Source organism: Rhinatrema bivittatum, chromosome 6 (genome assembly GCF_901001135.1).
Source record: "Rhinatrema bivittatum chromosome 6, aRhiBiv1.1, whole genome shotgun sequence".
NCBI classification, from domain to species: Eukaryota; Metazoa; Chordata; class Amphibia; order Gymnophiona; family Rhinatrematidae; genus Rhinatrema; species Rhinatrema bivittatum.
In genome coordinates, this window is record NC_042620.1 from 113,978,580 (window position 1) to 113,991,910 (window position 13,331).

Genomic DNA, 13,331 nt, shown 5'->3' on the forward strand with positions numbered 1-13,331 from the left:
AGAATGACCCTGTGAGGTCGTAAAGAGGGGAAAGGGTTTCTAGCAGAATTCACAACACTTCTTAAACCACAGAATTAAATGTAATTTTTTTCTCTACTTGACAGCGTAGTTGAGCATTATAGTTACTTTTGTATCCTTGGCATCTCTTTAATCAGGTGAGGAGTGAGGTTTGCTTCTTTGCCTTTTACTTAAAAGAACTGGCAAGTGGGCTGGGAAGTGAAATCTATTCACACTACATGCAGGAGTTTGACTGCAAATACACTCAAATGTATGGTTGTAGCCCATATGGCAGCCTGTAAATCAGCTCCTTTTGGTAAACTCACTGATTCACTGTAGAGAAGACAGATTTCTATGAGATGCCCCAGACTTCGGGGGAGTGTCCAGCATTTGCTCTTTTCATGTTTACATCTTGATTCCACTGTAAGTTCCAGGCTTGCACACACTTTGGTTCCGCAAAGCACTTCAGAATATTGATCTAAAAATAAAACTGGACAACTTTTGAATATGCTAGTAATTAAAAATAGGTAACCCAAGCGCTAACTGTAAACTAGAAATTCAAAATGGATGCCTGAATTAAGTTCTTAGGTGTGCTCATACCCCTGTGCAAAGGAAAGCCAGCTATTGCCCTAATGATGATGCTTGTTGGTCATATAAGGAGCCAAGCAATGTACTGCAGCTCTATGGGAGAAGCAGTTTGCTCTTCAAGCCAGAGGAAATTGCAATATTCAACCTGCACATTAAAACTGAGTGTTCCAGAAACTAGAGAACTTGTCAGAGGCCATGTATTGTAGCAGGAAAAGCCCTACTGAACACTGCCTTCCCCTCAAAGCAGGTAAAATTGCCCATGCTTTTCAGAGCATGGGTACTGTCACCCATGTCAGAAAAGGAACTGGGGTGGCCTGAGATGGAAAGTCCACATAGGTATGTTCAAAGCAGATGCAAATATATGTGCTCAGAGTGCAGCCCCAGTTACTTGGCCCACATTTTGAATGGAAAAACCATGTAAGATTTCCCCTTTGAAAATGTATTTGCCCCATAAATCTTTTCATTCCAAATTCGAGTTAATAGCCACTTTTGATTTAAGGACAAGTGTCTCTAGTGTCATGTGCTTAAAATGTACAGGAAACGGTGGGAGACTGATCAAAAGCCCCAGTAGTTATAGCACAGAGTGTAAGACAATCTGTTACTTATACAACTAAAAGAAAACAGCATCCAGGGAGTATTGCCCAGTACATCAAAACATCGTTCACATGGTGTACTGCTTCAATGATCATATATCTTATTAACTATTAAATCTTTCCATCAACTCCTAATTCTGGAGCCTCTTTACCATGCCATGCTCTCTGAACATAGCTGCTCCATAATGCTCTGGAGGGAAGGAGGGGGTGATTCATACAGGCACCGTCCATTCTCCCTCCCTGCCCCACCAAGTTACACCTGAGTCAGTGCCTCTAGCTTGCTTCACGTTCCCATGGAAACCACATGTCAATAGCTCATCGGTTATACAGGTGTGCTCATTTCATCTCCGCAAGCGCAAGAACCGAGACCGGGTTCACCTAAGGACCCACCATTCAGAGTGGCTCCGATCCCGCTGCTTTACCGCCCCCCTCCCCTCTCCAACTGGGTTCCGCGTTCACATCACGGCACTGTATAGTAATGAAATAAAACAAATTGCTATCCGCAATAAAAAATGGTTAAGTATTTTTCCCACCCTTATTTTACGAGTCCAGCTTTGTTTCAAAACATAAATCTTGCTCGCTAGATAGTAAAAAGTTAGCGATCGTCCGCAACGAGCATGCGCCGCATTATTAGTCAATACCAGACCGGAAGCAACGACAACGTACTAGGAGCACGCAAAGCACTATCAGAGCGCGTCCGCGAGTCCGGAAGCATAGGGTTAGATTTCAGCAAGCTTTTGCTTGCAGGGTTCCGTGTTGGTGCGCATGTGCAGAGCACCAGTCTCCGCTCCGCCTTGCACGTTGTCGGACGGAGCTGGTTCAATCTTGGCAACAGTGCAGTGCAAAACCCGCTACAGAAAAATAAATCACCGATAAATATAAAAAAAAAAAAAGGGGGGGGGGGGGGGAACCGTAGCTGAATTAGGCGGGAAAATCGCATACTTGGCAATAGCGGGTAGGGTGATAAACTGGTGCGGCATTTAAAAGGCGTCAGGAGCCACGTGTCCTCTCAGCGCGCGAAATTTGCTGCCCCGCCCCATCCCTCCACCTCTCTTCCTAAGCAGGGATCACACTACAGAAGAACTTCTGTTTCAGATTTTAGGAGATTGCAGGCAAGACTTAACATAGCATCTTAAAATTAAAGGCGTCTGAAGCACTTCTTAAAAATAAAAGTTGATGTATGCAGTTCTGAATTATAGTTTTTATATATTTTTTAGAAAGGTAAGTGCTGGATCGTGAGTTTTAATTATTTGGTTATAGGGAAATGTGTCGGGGGTCCTCATGCAGAGGTATTTGTCGTTTTCTAATTTGTTTAACTAAAAGTATGTTAAAACATACTTATTTGATCCAGATCAAATACACGTGTTTATTTCTAAATCGATTTAGTTTACTAAAATCCAATGAGTTTAGTACTGCCCCGATCTCCCAGTTTGATTCTTAGATGGGGGAAGTCTTAAGTGAAAAGTTAAATCGTCCAGTTGCAGGTGATAAGGGAGGTTTTTAAGCCATGTGCGGGACACATACGCTTAGGATTTTCGTTAAAGCTAACAAACTGAATCATTGCCAAATTATTCTAATTTGGCTTCTTTCTAGTTGTAACAAAACCACTAAACCCACTGCAACTTAAAGATTGCTCTAAATCTGTCATTGTTTGTTTGAATTTATACGTGATGTTTAAAACTCTTAATAAATCTTTACCTTGCTGTTGTGAGTTATTACCGTGTAGCCCCCCCCGAAAGTCTTCGATGAGCCTGGCGTGATCTGGAAAGCTAGGAACTAGGAGCCTCTGTGCTAAAAGTTCTGTAGTAGTGCCTTGAAACTGGTTTGGGAAGCTGAGTATTTGAAGTACACCGAAAATTGTTAGGACTCTCCCATTTCATACCTTAGGGGTAAAGGTTACCGAGCATCTTTTTCAGCGGTTTCCTCCTATTCCTTTGGACGTCCAGTTCAGTCACAATCGGCCAAGGATCTGCTGCAATGAACTTCCATTCACAGCTATCCAGGGGTTCTTTATCTTATAATATCTTATTGTATGCTTGTACAGCGCTGTGTATGTCGGGTAGCGCTATAGACATGTTAAATGACAGTTCTTTGCCAAGTGGAATATTTGATCCACTCCAGTTCATGTGTCTAGCTTTTGAAAATTATACTTCCTTTATCGTGTTTCTCTAAGGGGGGGGGGGGATCCTTAGCATATTTCACCCCAAATTAATGAAGTAAAACTCTCAAAAGCTAGCTGTACTTACCTTTTAGGCCAGTCAAATAACATCATTTCTAGCTTGTCTGCCAACCTATATTTCTATATAGAGAGGTAGACTAATATGACTTAAAGCTTAGGGAGCAGCCAGGCTGGCAGTCTGTCCCTCTTTCAGATCCGCTTTCTTTAGGTGTTTTATCTCATGATTCTTACAAATTTTGTTAATGGCATGTAAAATTGAAGGCACTAGACAAGTATACCCAAGTAATCATTTAAAATATCAGTTTAAATTTAAAGCCAGTGTTATTTAGAATAACGAGGGGAGACAACCAGTTTTGTGTATGTAAATGTGTAATTAACAATTATACTAGTTTTCTCAGCTTTAGGCCTTGCTTTTATAAAAAGGCTGCACTCTTGATGGCTAACTCCTAATTAAAAAAAAAAAAAGTTTTGCTGACTTTTAGTTCTTCATACCAGCCCTGAAGTTAGTTTTCAGAAGGAGGGTTTAAGGAAAAGGAGCTAAACTGACACCAAGGGTGTAATTATTTCTAAAAGACCAGCTTGTCTGATAGCTTTTACACGCCCAGCCTACAGTGCAGGACAATACTAGGAGGCTGCAGACCTCACAGATCTTTGAGCATTATCTTCCTAATTTGAAAGCTAGTTTAGAGGGAAAAAATTCTGTAATAAACAGTGCCAAGTAACCTGTTCCCTGTTGCTTGCTACCTCTCATCACTTGCAATATTACTGCTGTAAACTAGGGCTTCAATTAATGGAATGTTGTTTGCAGAGCACAGGATATATGTACGATTTAAGCAGTCTGGGCTTGTTGGGAGAATATCTAAAGTTATTGTTGAAAATCTAAATTTAGAGGCTTTTTTTTATAATCTGGATTTGATTTGCATGATAGTCAAACAGCAGTACCTTAGACATTGGGCAGACTTACTTTTTGTTGCAAACAGGAGCTGTAGCAAACTAAAGGGCAGACAAAAATCCGATTTGCATATTGTTTCTCTCAGGGATCCCCAAACTCTTTTAAGAAGAAGGGCACATAGGATGTTTCAAACCACCCTGAAGGTGTCTCCCCTTAGATTTTATGGAAGTAGGGTGGGCCCTTTTTCATTGAAGGGAAAGGTAGGGTCCCCATAAATGTCAGTAATACATCTATATTTATCTGAAATTGGCAAACTGGGCCTTTTGTCTTAGGGAGGGAGGTGTGAGATGCTTGCTCACACCACCTTCTCTCCTTCAATTCACCCCTTTTCATGGACGACTCCTCTCACTTTATTTTTATTTCCCTCTTGCCCCCCCCCCCCCCCATCCCATTCACCCTATCGCCTGCTTTCCCTCTTCTGACTCACCCAATCCCCTCTTATACTCCTTTCTCTCTCCCCTTTGATTCCTTCTTACCTCCCCTCCAACCTTTCCTTTATCATGTGTCTTTTGTTTGTGCTGGTGGTGCCTGGGAAATCCCAGCAGCCTTGCTGCCGCACCTCAGGGGGAGAACCCCCCAAAGAACAAAACTCTCCCACTGACCAGATCTGGGTACCAGAAGGGAAAGCATGGCGGGCCTGAAAACTGAGCTCTGTGGACCATGGTTTTGGGCACCTCTGGTTGGGTTAGAATTCCAGTGGAGCTGGAGCGTGTCGTCAGATGGTGTGAAAGCCGCCTGGTGATGTGTGTGACTTGAACTTTCTACATGAGTTCTCATATTTTGGAACTGGCCCTTTTCAGATCGGTGTGACAATGTATGAGGTGTGTTGCCTAACTGGTAATGGCAGCTCTATACTCCTCATTACCAGTCTGGCCTTAGTTTTTTGGGTTTGCGTGCTTGAATAAAGTACTGCAGGAGCCAGGGTGCAGTACTTGGCTATGTGTGCAAAAGCCTGAAACCAAACCAGGATGGTTTGTCCTATGAAACAAAAATGCAGCAAGTGGAAAAAAAAAAAATTATATATATATATATATATATATATATATATATATATATTCCTCCCCACTTCTCCAGTCCCAAACTATTTCTCAAAGGGATTTTTTTTTGTCTCTAAAAGAATAAGCAAAAGTGGGGGCTCTGAACATATCCATATTTGAATATACGTTTATTAGGTTACATATAATTGCATTTCTTTGGCGTCTGCTCAGTGGCTCCTTTTTCTCTTTTTTTCACTCAGGATAATGTGCTAAGAAAAAAAATGTCTATAGGCTAATGGGGAAGGGATATTTTAAAACATTAAATCTTACCCTCCTGGCTGAGTTTTTGAGCTTTAAATACAGCATATATAATCTACATAGGGCCTGCTAGTCGTACATGTCTGTGATGTAAAATTGTGTGCCCTGCAGTGCTTTTGTTTTGAGTAAGCTGAATAACGTGGGAGTTTGAGACTTTTTTTTGCAGCTTGCCTCCCTTTTCTTTTTTGTTTAAATTCAGAAATCCCTGTACAGGTTTGCTTTCTGGCTACGCTTGGGGAAGAAGAAATTGTGTGTTGGGGGGTGGGTGGGGGGAATGAATGCAGCTATTTACTTGAATGGCTGCCAGCACTGAGAGCTGGTTCCCACCTTCTTTAATAGTTACTGCTTATTTCCCTGTGTTGCAGCCAGGCGAAGCATCCAAAGAAAAGACATTTTAAACACTTCGGAGTTGCGAGCTTGAGTCGTCCCCCCGCCCCATGGAAACCTCATCCTCCACGGATGACAGTTGTGACAGTTTTGCCTCTGATAACTTTGCAAACACTGTAAGTGCAGTGCAATAATAAACAAAATTGAGTCTGCAGTGCTGGGAAATGCCAAAAGCCCCCAAAGCTTTGCATGATTAAAACTGCATGCTTTTGCTAACATTTCTACACAGCAGATGTGACTATACAACGTGTCCTGTAATTTCATTTTACTTTTTGCCCGTGGTTCTGGGTGGTAATTGCTGGTGGTAGATTAGCTACTTATTCTACGCTTTGAAATGTCACCTAACCTAACGTGTGTGATTGCTGTAACAGCTCTGAAATCATTTGTAAACCTCTGAGCCATTTTCTTAGTAACAAAAGCTATTCTCTTGTAGTGCACTTGTAAATGTGATTTGCTCTCTGTGCAATATATAGAAAATTGTTTCTTTTTAAAACCGTGGCTCGCTTTTTTTTTTTTTTTTCCCCCACCCTCCCCCCTTTTATTTTCAGAAGCCAAGGTTCAGGCTAGGCATCCCAGAAGAACTGGCCAAAATATTTGGTGAGGAGTCTGATGAGGAATCATTTTGCGGGTTTTCAGAAGCTGAGCTCCAGGATATAATGGTGAGCTGGTGCCTCTTCCACAAACTGCTTTGTCCAAAGACTGACATGAATAACATTTCCTGTTAGTGTCAGGATGTCTCCTGTTCTGCCAAAGAACGCTTGTGGTGGTTTTGTGATCTCAAAAGAATAAAATCACACCAGATCTCAGCTACCTTTACCTAGAAAAACCTACCTCTTTTGCACTGTCTTGTTTATATAAAAAAAAGTGTAGATTCACTGTCTTTATACTACCATACAGTCCATCTTCAGGTGAAGCTTTTCTGAGCAGATCTTTTCCACAACCCTGGCACCACTTTGAATATGTGCTGTAGAAAGTACTTAGTAACTTGGTGGTCCTCCCTTTCTCTATCCTCAAACCTGTCCATTCCCCCACAACATTCAGATTTCACAGCAAGTGATTGCATATCCTTCTGTGGTGGTAAGGCCTCTCAACATAGATCCACACACTTGGAGTTTGTCGGTTGGGGGTCACGTTCTCCCCAGCAGAGTTCTAGGCCTTTTAACCGCCGGTATTTATGGTTATAGAATCCAGATGCTTCCAGAAGAGATGTGTCCCACTTTTGAAGCAGAAATACGCTTTTAAGTAGATTTGATTCCTCTGCCTGAGCATTGTTTTGCATAAAATGAGCTTTGACTTTATTGTAATAGAAACTTGAGTCTGACAAGGAAGATAAGATGGCTGAAGAATGCAAGAAGTCACGGGCAGGCTGTCGGAAGCCCTCCAGGCCACTGAGGGTAGCTCTCACATTTCCAACCAGGAGGAGCAACAGGACGAAACTTCAAGCAGAGGCATCCCGAGGGCCAACAAAGGACTCTGATTCAGACTCTGATTCAGATAATGAAAGAGGCTTAAACTTCTTGGAAAGGCGAGCTCTGAACATTAAAGAAAATAAAGCAGTGGTATGCACCATTTTAATCTCAGTTCTGAGCACTTGGGCTGCCTGTTTAGCAATAAATCTCAGCTTCTAAATATGGTTTTACATGCAAGTACTAGCTCAGTTAATGGGACATCAAGCGCTAGAATTCTGTTCATATATAAAACATGCTGTAGCTTTACACGGTTAGATGCAGTAGACTTCTGCATGTATATGGCTCCTGAATTTTCTCCATGCTCAAGTTAGTCACCTGCTTGGAACATCATTTCCAAACTGTTGTACTGTTAGCAATTACATTTTCAGAATTTTCTATCAAAACATACATTTTGTAGAGCCATATGGCTCCTTTTGAAAGATACTCTAAAAAAAGGTTTCTAAAATATAAAATGTTTAGTGTAGTAAGCCATATTGTCAAATATATCCTTAAATTCATAGTCTGAAACCTGGTAATATGTTACGCTTCCTGCTTTGCAAACCTTAAAACAGGGTTTCTGAGTCTCGGGAGGTAAAGAGGCATTGGTTTTTAAAGGGCACAGTTTTGTAGAATCAAAACTTAATGGATGAAGACCCCAGGGTCTAACCAGTTTTTCCTTGCTGTTGTAATACTTGAAAACTGGCGTTTTAAAATGAGTTTAACCTTTTTTATCCCTGCAAGTAAGGATCTCTTAATGCTTATTGTGTGCTGCTTTGAATTCTATTTTCTGCCCTGGGAAATGTTCCATGCATCCACTACTCTTTCTGTAAAGAAATGTCCTAACATTACTGTGCATCTTATTTAGCTAGATTTATCTTTTACCTATCCAGTTGTGTGCTCTGAGCCTTGTACCATAACTTCTTGTTCTAGAGCTGCCTTTCTATCAAACTGCTTGTCTTGTGCATTATTTACACTTTGGCTATTTACCCTTTATCATGTCCACCTGTCATCTTGGGTATGTACCATTTTTATCAGAATGGTAGACTGAATATAGGGTGGAGACGTGATCTGTTCTTTAGAACACAGAAAATGGCCTTTATTATGGTGCTTAAATATATTCTGTTTTCCATCTGCAGCTTGCGCAGCTCATGGCTGAAATAAACAATATTCCTGGATTTGTCATTGGGAGGAGATCATTGTCAACAGTTACGCCAGTGAGTAGAGATTAGCAAGTTTGCTTGTTACCAAAAAATAAAAACCTGAAGTGAGGTAAATTGTGTCCATGTATTGCAACCTGTTGTTTTTTTTTTTTCCATTTTTCAAGTAATAATCATATTAATTAATGCCTTGCACAGAAATCCAAGCGTTCCCCCAGATCATTTGCTGGAGAAGCTTTGAGGAGAAACCCTGATCGGCATGCGCGGCCCCACACTAGGTCGAGATCTTTGCTGGAGGGCCCTCCTAGCCCGCTGAGTGAGGACAATGACAGCGATGACCGCTTCTACCTAGTAAGAAAAAGGAAGTGGTCTGAGGAGGGCTCAGAGGTGGGTACAGCCTGTTTTGCTGTAAGGTAACCAGTCGGGTGAAGTAGTTAAATAGTTTTTTAAATATTTGCAACGGTCATTCCAAAATAGTTTTGTTTCTTCGTCCCCAATGAGTATTGCTTGCACAGAGGCACTCTAGATCAGTGTTCCCAACACTTACCGTAGGGGATGCAGTTAACATTGGTTCTCGGTGAATGTGCTTGAGAGGTTTCCAAATGCTGGATATCCAGTCCTATGTATAGTCATTGTGGATCTTCTGATAACCCGACTGGTAAGGTGTGCTTCTAGGACAAGACGGCTGAACGCTGATCTAGATACTTAAGCTTCCCTTTAGATGGGCTCAGACTAGAAGGTAGTCTTAGGCCAAGAAATTGCTCCATGCCTGTAAGGATGTCTTACCTTTTCTCCTCTTCCTCTTTCAAAGTCTTGTATTAAAAATGTAATCCCTTGAAAAGAAGGTAAGTTCAGTTTTGAGTACTAGGTCCACAGCGATGCTTTGTAAAAGGTCAAATTTTGATGCAGTATTAAAAGTAACTGATATGGGGTTTGTTTGCACTATAACCTTAAGTGTAGAAAACTTGCATTCAGTTGGAAAGCCTAATTTGCAGTTGCTGTATTCTTAAAACATCTTTCTTTGTATGGACTGTGGGGAAAAGGTCATTGTGCCTTCTAAACTGCAGTGTGAACATGTATCAACTGGGAAACCATTTTAAATGACAAATTGCTGGTCTCTATAGGTATCACATGTATACCAGTTTTATTTGTTCTAGCTTTCAGTAGGTTGCAGTTTTAAGTGACTATCATGAGGATGTCATCACAAGTCTGGCCCATTGCACTGCAGTCACTGCCCAGTCTGGCAGGATATTAAACCTGCAGTGTAATGGAGTTGAGTTCCTCCATTATCTGAATGCTTGACTGGCTTCTGTAACCAACTGTTATATGGGAATAGTGAGTGTGCTGAAGGCCTGGTGCATGCTGTGTGGGTGAGGATAGTGTTGGGGAATTTTAAAAGTGCTCGAAAAGCTTTTATGACCAGCACAGTTCAAGGGCAGACAGACCTTGTCTTAGTACCTGCAAACTGGGTACAGAGGTGTGGGTAGCAAAAAAAAAAAAATTTGCTGTGCATGTATGCCCACGATGGGTACTGTGTAGAAACCAGAGTGAGCTCAACATTCATGTGAAAATACAATATAAACAATTTAGGAAAGGTTAATATCTCATCTTGTGCTGGGCCACATGGCAAAATAGAAGTGTTTGCATGAATCTGAGGATATACAAAGTTATAAACTGATTAGGAGGATAATGGCATGGTTGGTTCCGTCCCCCCAGGATGAAGCCCCTGGTCCTAGAAGTCGTCGCCAGAGCTCGCTTGCTCTTCCACATACTGTGCGGCCTGTGGAAGAAGTAACTGAGGAAGAGCTGGACAATATTTGTGCTTCCTCGAAAGAGAAAGTATATAACAGAGTTACTGTAAGTACTTTTTTTTTTTTCTTAACACCAACAATTAAATTTGTGGCATACTGTGTTAGAAATTCATGGTACTCTGTGCAATTTCAAAGGCCTGTTTTTAAAACTGGATTGCTGTATCAAAAAATCACTCTAATTTTATTACTGTTAATACTTTGTTCCTGTTATAAAGCCCTTATAAGAATCAATAAGACTTGTACCACTGGTAGTCCATGGCCTGCCAGCAAAATGTGGTGATCCAGGTGTCACTGATTCTCCTACTAGCAATTCTGGGACCTGTCTTCTAGGAGCTGAGTGCAGAATTAATAGGCCTTTTATGTAGACCGGTGGGTCTCAAGCCTGTCCTTGAGGCTACCTGGCCAATTTGATTTTCAGGGTCTTGGAATGAATGTGCAATTTTGCATGCAAATAATCTCGTGCACAATCACTGTAGATATCACCCAGCCAACCTGGTTTTCTGGATCTGCCAAGAACTGGGTTGAGAACCAGATACAAAGCAAGACTTGTAGTTTAGGATCTGAAATGTAACATTGCATGCATGTGTCATTTTTTTTAGGGGAGTACTTGTCACCAGTGTCGTCAGAAAACTATTGATACGAAGACCAACTGCCGTAACCCGGATTGTGTAGGCGTGCGAGGTCAGTTCTGTGGGCCGTGTCTTCGCAACAGATATGGTGAAGATGTCAGGACTGCGCTGTTGGATCCCGTAAGAGCTTTTTTTTTGGGGGGGGGGCTAGAGCCATTCTTTCTGTGTTTATTTCTCCTGGATTTAGGATAATGGAGGATGGGACTTCATAGAAAACTGTAGGAGCAAGGCTTGTTTAACCTGCAGCATGTATACTGGGTAGTGGACAGTCCTTTAAATGTGTCAAATGGATAACTTTTTTTTTTTTTTCATAGCTAGAAATAAGGATTTTTAAGAAGTTAGTGCTTACTACCAGCGCTGATTTTAAAAAAAAAAAAAAAAAAAAAAAAGTGTGGTGTGTTTGAGCTCGATACCACCTTGCCCAACACCAGCCTTTGGTCCTGATCCAAGAAGCATCAAAAACATTCTGGTTCTACAAAGCCAAATAGATATGTTGTATGTGTAACCCCCCGCCCTTCGGGAGGGGGGAGGTCACACATTCCACTCCTGGAGAGTCCTCGTCCACTTACACAGGATGAGGAAAAACAGTTTGGGATCCATGGAACGGGGGCAGGAATACTGCATATAAAGGCATATAAAAAAAAAAAAAGTTGATACCCAAAGTATGTGCCAAACAGAAGAAAAGTTTACTGAAAAAGGATTGGCAAAATCTCAAGCAATACAAGAAGTCCATTCCAGAAAAAGTCAGCTTGCAGTTCTTTAGAATTTCCAAACCTGCTGCTGCAGGTGAGATTCTTTTCTTACACTTCAGGCCCAACAGTTTTCACGGCACCTTATGCTTCTCCCAACGAGCTTCTTACGTTTGAGCTCCAGAGGGGGGAGCCTATGTTAAGTCCTTCTTGAATTTTCTCTAAGTACTCTTTAAACAGGACTTAGTTTCTGGGTAATTGCCAGGTTCTTGTGGCCTGGTTTTGGCCTCTGTCGGAAACCGGTTGCTGGGCTTGATGAACCCTTGGTCTGACCCAGTATGGCATGTTCTTATGGCCCCGAATCTTCCCACTTGTTTCTAGTACTTGGAAGTTCAGAGTTCTTTGTCTTCCACCATTTGCTGCTGGAACAGTTTTTTCTCTTCTGAGCAAGATTCCTTCACATCCTCTCAGTAGGCTCCTGGGAACTCCTCAACTGAACTCCCAAAGACTCCTTTGCCAGTGCTCGTGAGAGCATTGTATACTCTCAGACTTTATTCTTACCCTCTAGAGGTAGAACCCACCTATAACCCACACTCCCCCAAACCTCCCATTGCTGAAGTGTCTTCGTTTTAAAGCATAGTACATTCCAGTGGCCTAGCAGGGGCCACATAGCATGTAACGATTGACTATATGTTGGTACAGTCAGATCATGCCTTGCTTTCTAGTTCTGACCACTAATTTTCACTGTTCAGGTGCTGTGCACCTTTCAAAGAAAGGGGGGAGGAGGGCAGTAGCAGCTAGCTGTGTTTTGGGAAGCTGCTAAATCAGGCGGAAGTGAATACAGGCCTAAGGAGTCATCTGGTTTAATTCTTAGCACTAATTCAGATGTCAATACCTGCAAATGAGAACTTCCTTTTTTTTTTTTTTTTTGTTCAGGATTGGTACTGTCCTCCTTGTCGCGGGATCTGCAACTGCAGTTTCTGCAGGCAGCGCGATGGTCGCTGTGCCACTGGCGTGCTGGTGTACCTGGCCAAGTACCACGGCTATGACAATGTGCATGCCTACCTGAAAAGGTAACGTGGAAGAAAGCCTACTGAAACCAGCGGGCTTAATCCAAAGCTCGATTATGTGGCTGTGTGTGCTCATTTTAAAATAACTGTTTTTCCATCTTGTGTGTTCTTTCGTAGCCTTAAACGTGAATTTGAAATGGAGGATTGAAGCATGTGCAGGACCTTCTCGGAGCTGGCATCCCCTCTCCATGCAGCTTTCGATACACTATGGATGGATCGCTCCTATTGCTTTCTACGGTTGATATCAGCATTCTTCCTCTGGAAATGGGGGAGAAAATAAGGCTTTCTTTTTTTTTTTTTTTTTAATCGAACTAAAAAAACCTGTTGTCAGTTTGATTTTTTTTAACCTGGCACTTGGCTGTTTGCCCATATTTCCTATTTTTTAGATCCGTTATTTCTTAATTTTATTGAATAGTTCATAATGATACAAAAATTGCACACTCAGTGGCCCATTAATAAGATGCAAAGAAGCAGTAACATAGCCAATTCAGAGCTAGCCTCAGTTATCTTAATTACCCTCCCACCCGCTATACTTT

General features: G+C 41.8%; 1 protein-coding gene across 1 annotated transcript; it reads left to right on the plus strand.

The window, feature by feature from the left end:
* Window positions 1–2,142: 2,142 nt before the first annotated feature.
* CDCA7 (cell division cycle associated 7) lies at window positions 2,143–13,098 on the plus strand. Its single transcript, XM_029605801.1, has 10 exons — window positions 2,143–2,399; window positions 5,970–6,107; window positions 6,540–6,650; window positions 7,299–7,550; window positions 8,576–8,653; window positions 8,795–8,983; window positions 10,313–10,453; window positions 11,007–11,156; window positions 12,662–12,798; window positions 12,913–13,098. The coding sequence occupies exons 2-10, from the start codon at window positions 6,042–6,044 to the stop codon at window positions 12,941–12,943; spliced, it is 1,155 nt and encodes a 384-aa protein (XP_029461661.1). The 5' UTR covers window positions 2,143–2,399; window positions 5,970–6,041; the 3' UTR covers window positions 12,944–13,098.
* Window positions 13,099–13,331: the final 233 nt, after the last annotated feature.

Coding starts and splice junctions, on each gene's coding strand:
- CDCA7 (XM_029605801.1), top strand. CDS start 6,042: ATGGAAACCTCATCCTCCACGGATGACAGTTGTGACAGTTTTGCCTCT. Junction 6,108..6,539: donor CTGATAACTTTGCAAACACT/GTAAGTGCAGTG, acceptor TTTTATTTTCAG/AAGCCAAGGTTCAGGCTAGG. Junction 11,157..12,661: donor GGACTGCGCTGTTGGATCCC/GTAAGAGCTTTT, acceptor TTTTTTGTTCAG/GATTGGTACTGTCCTCCTTG.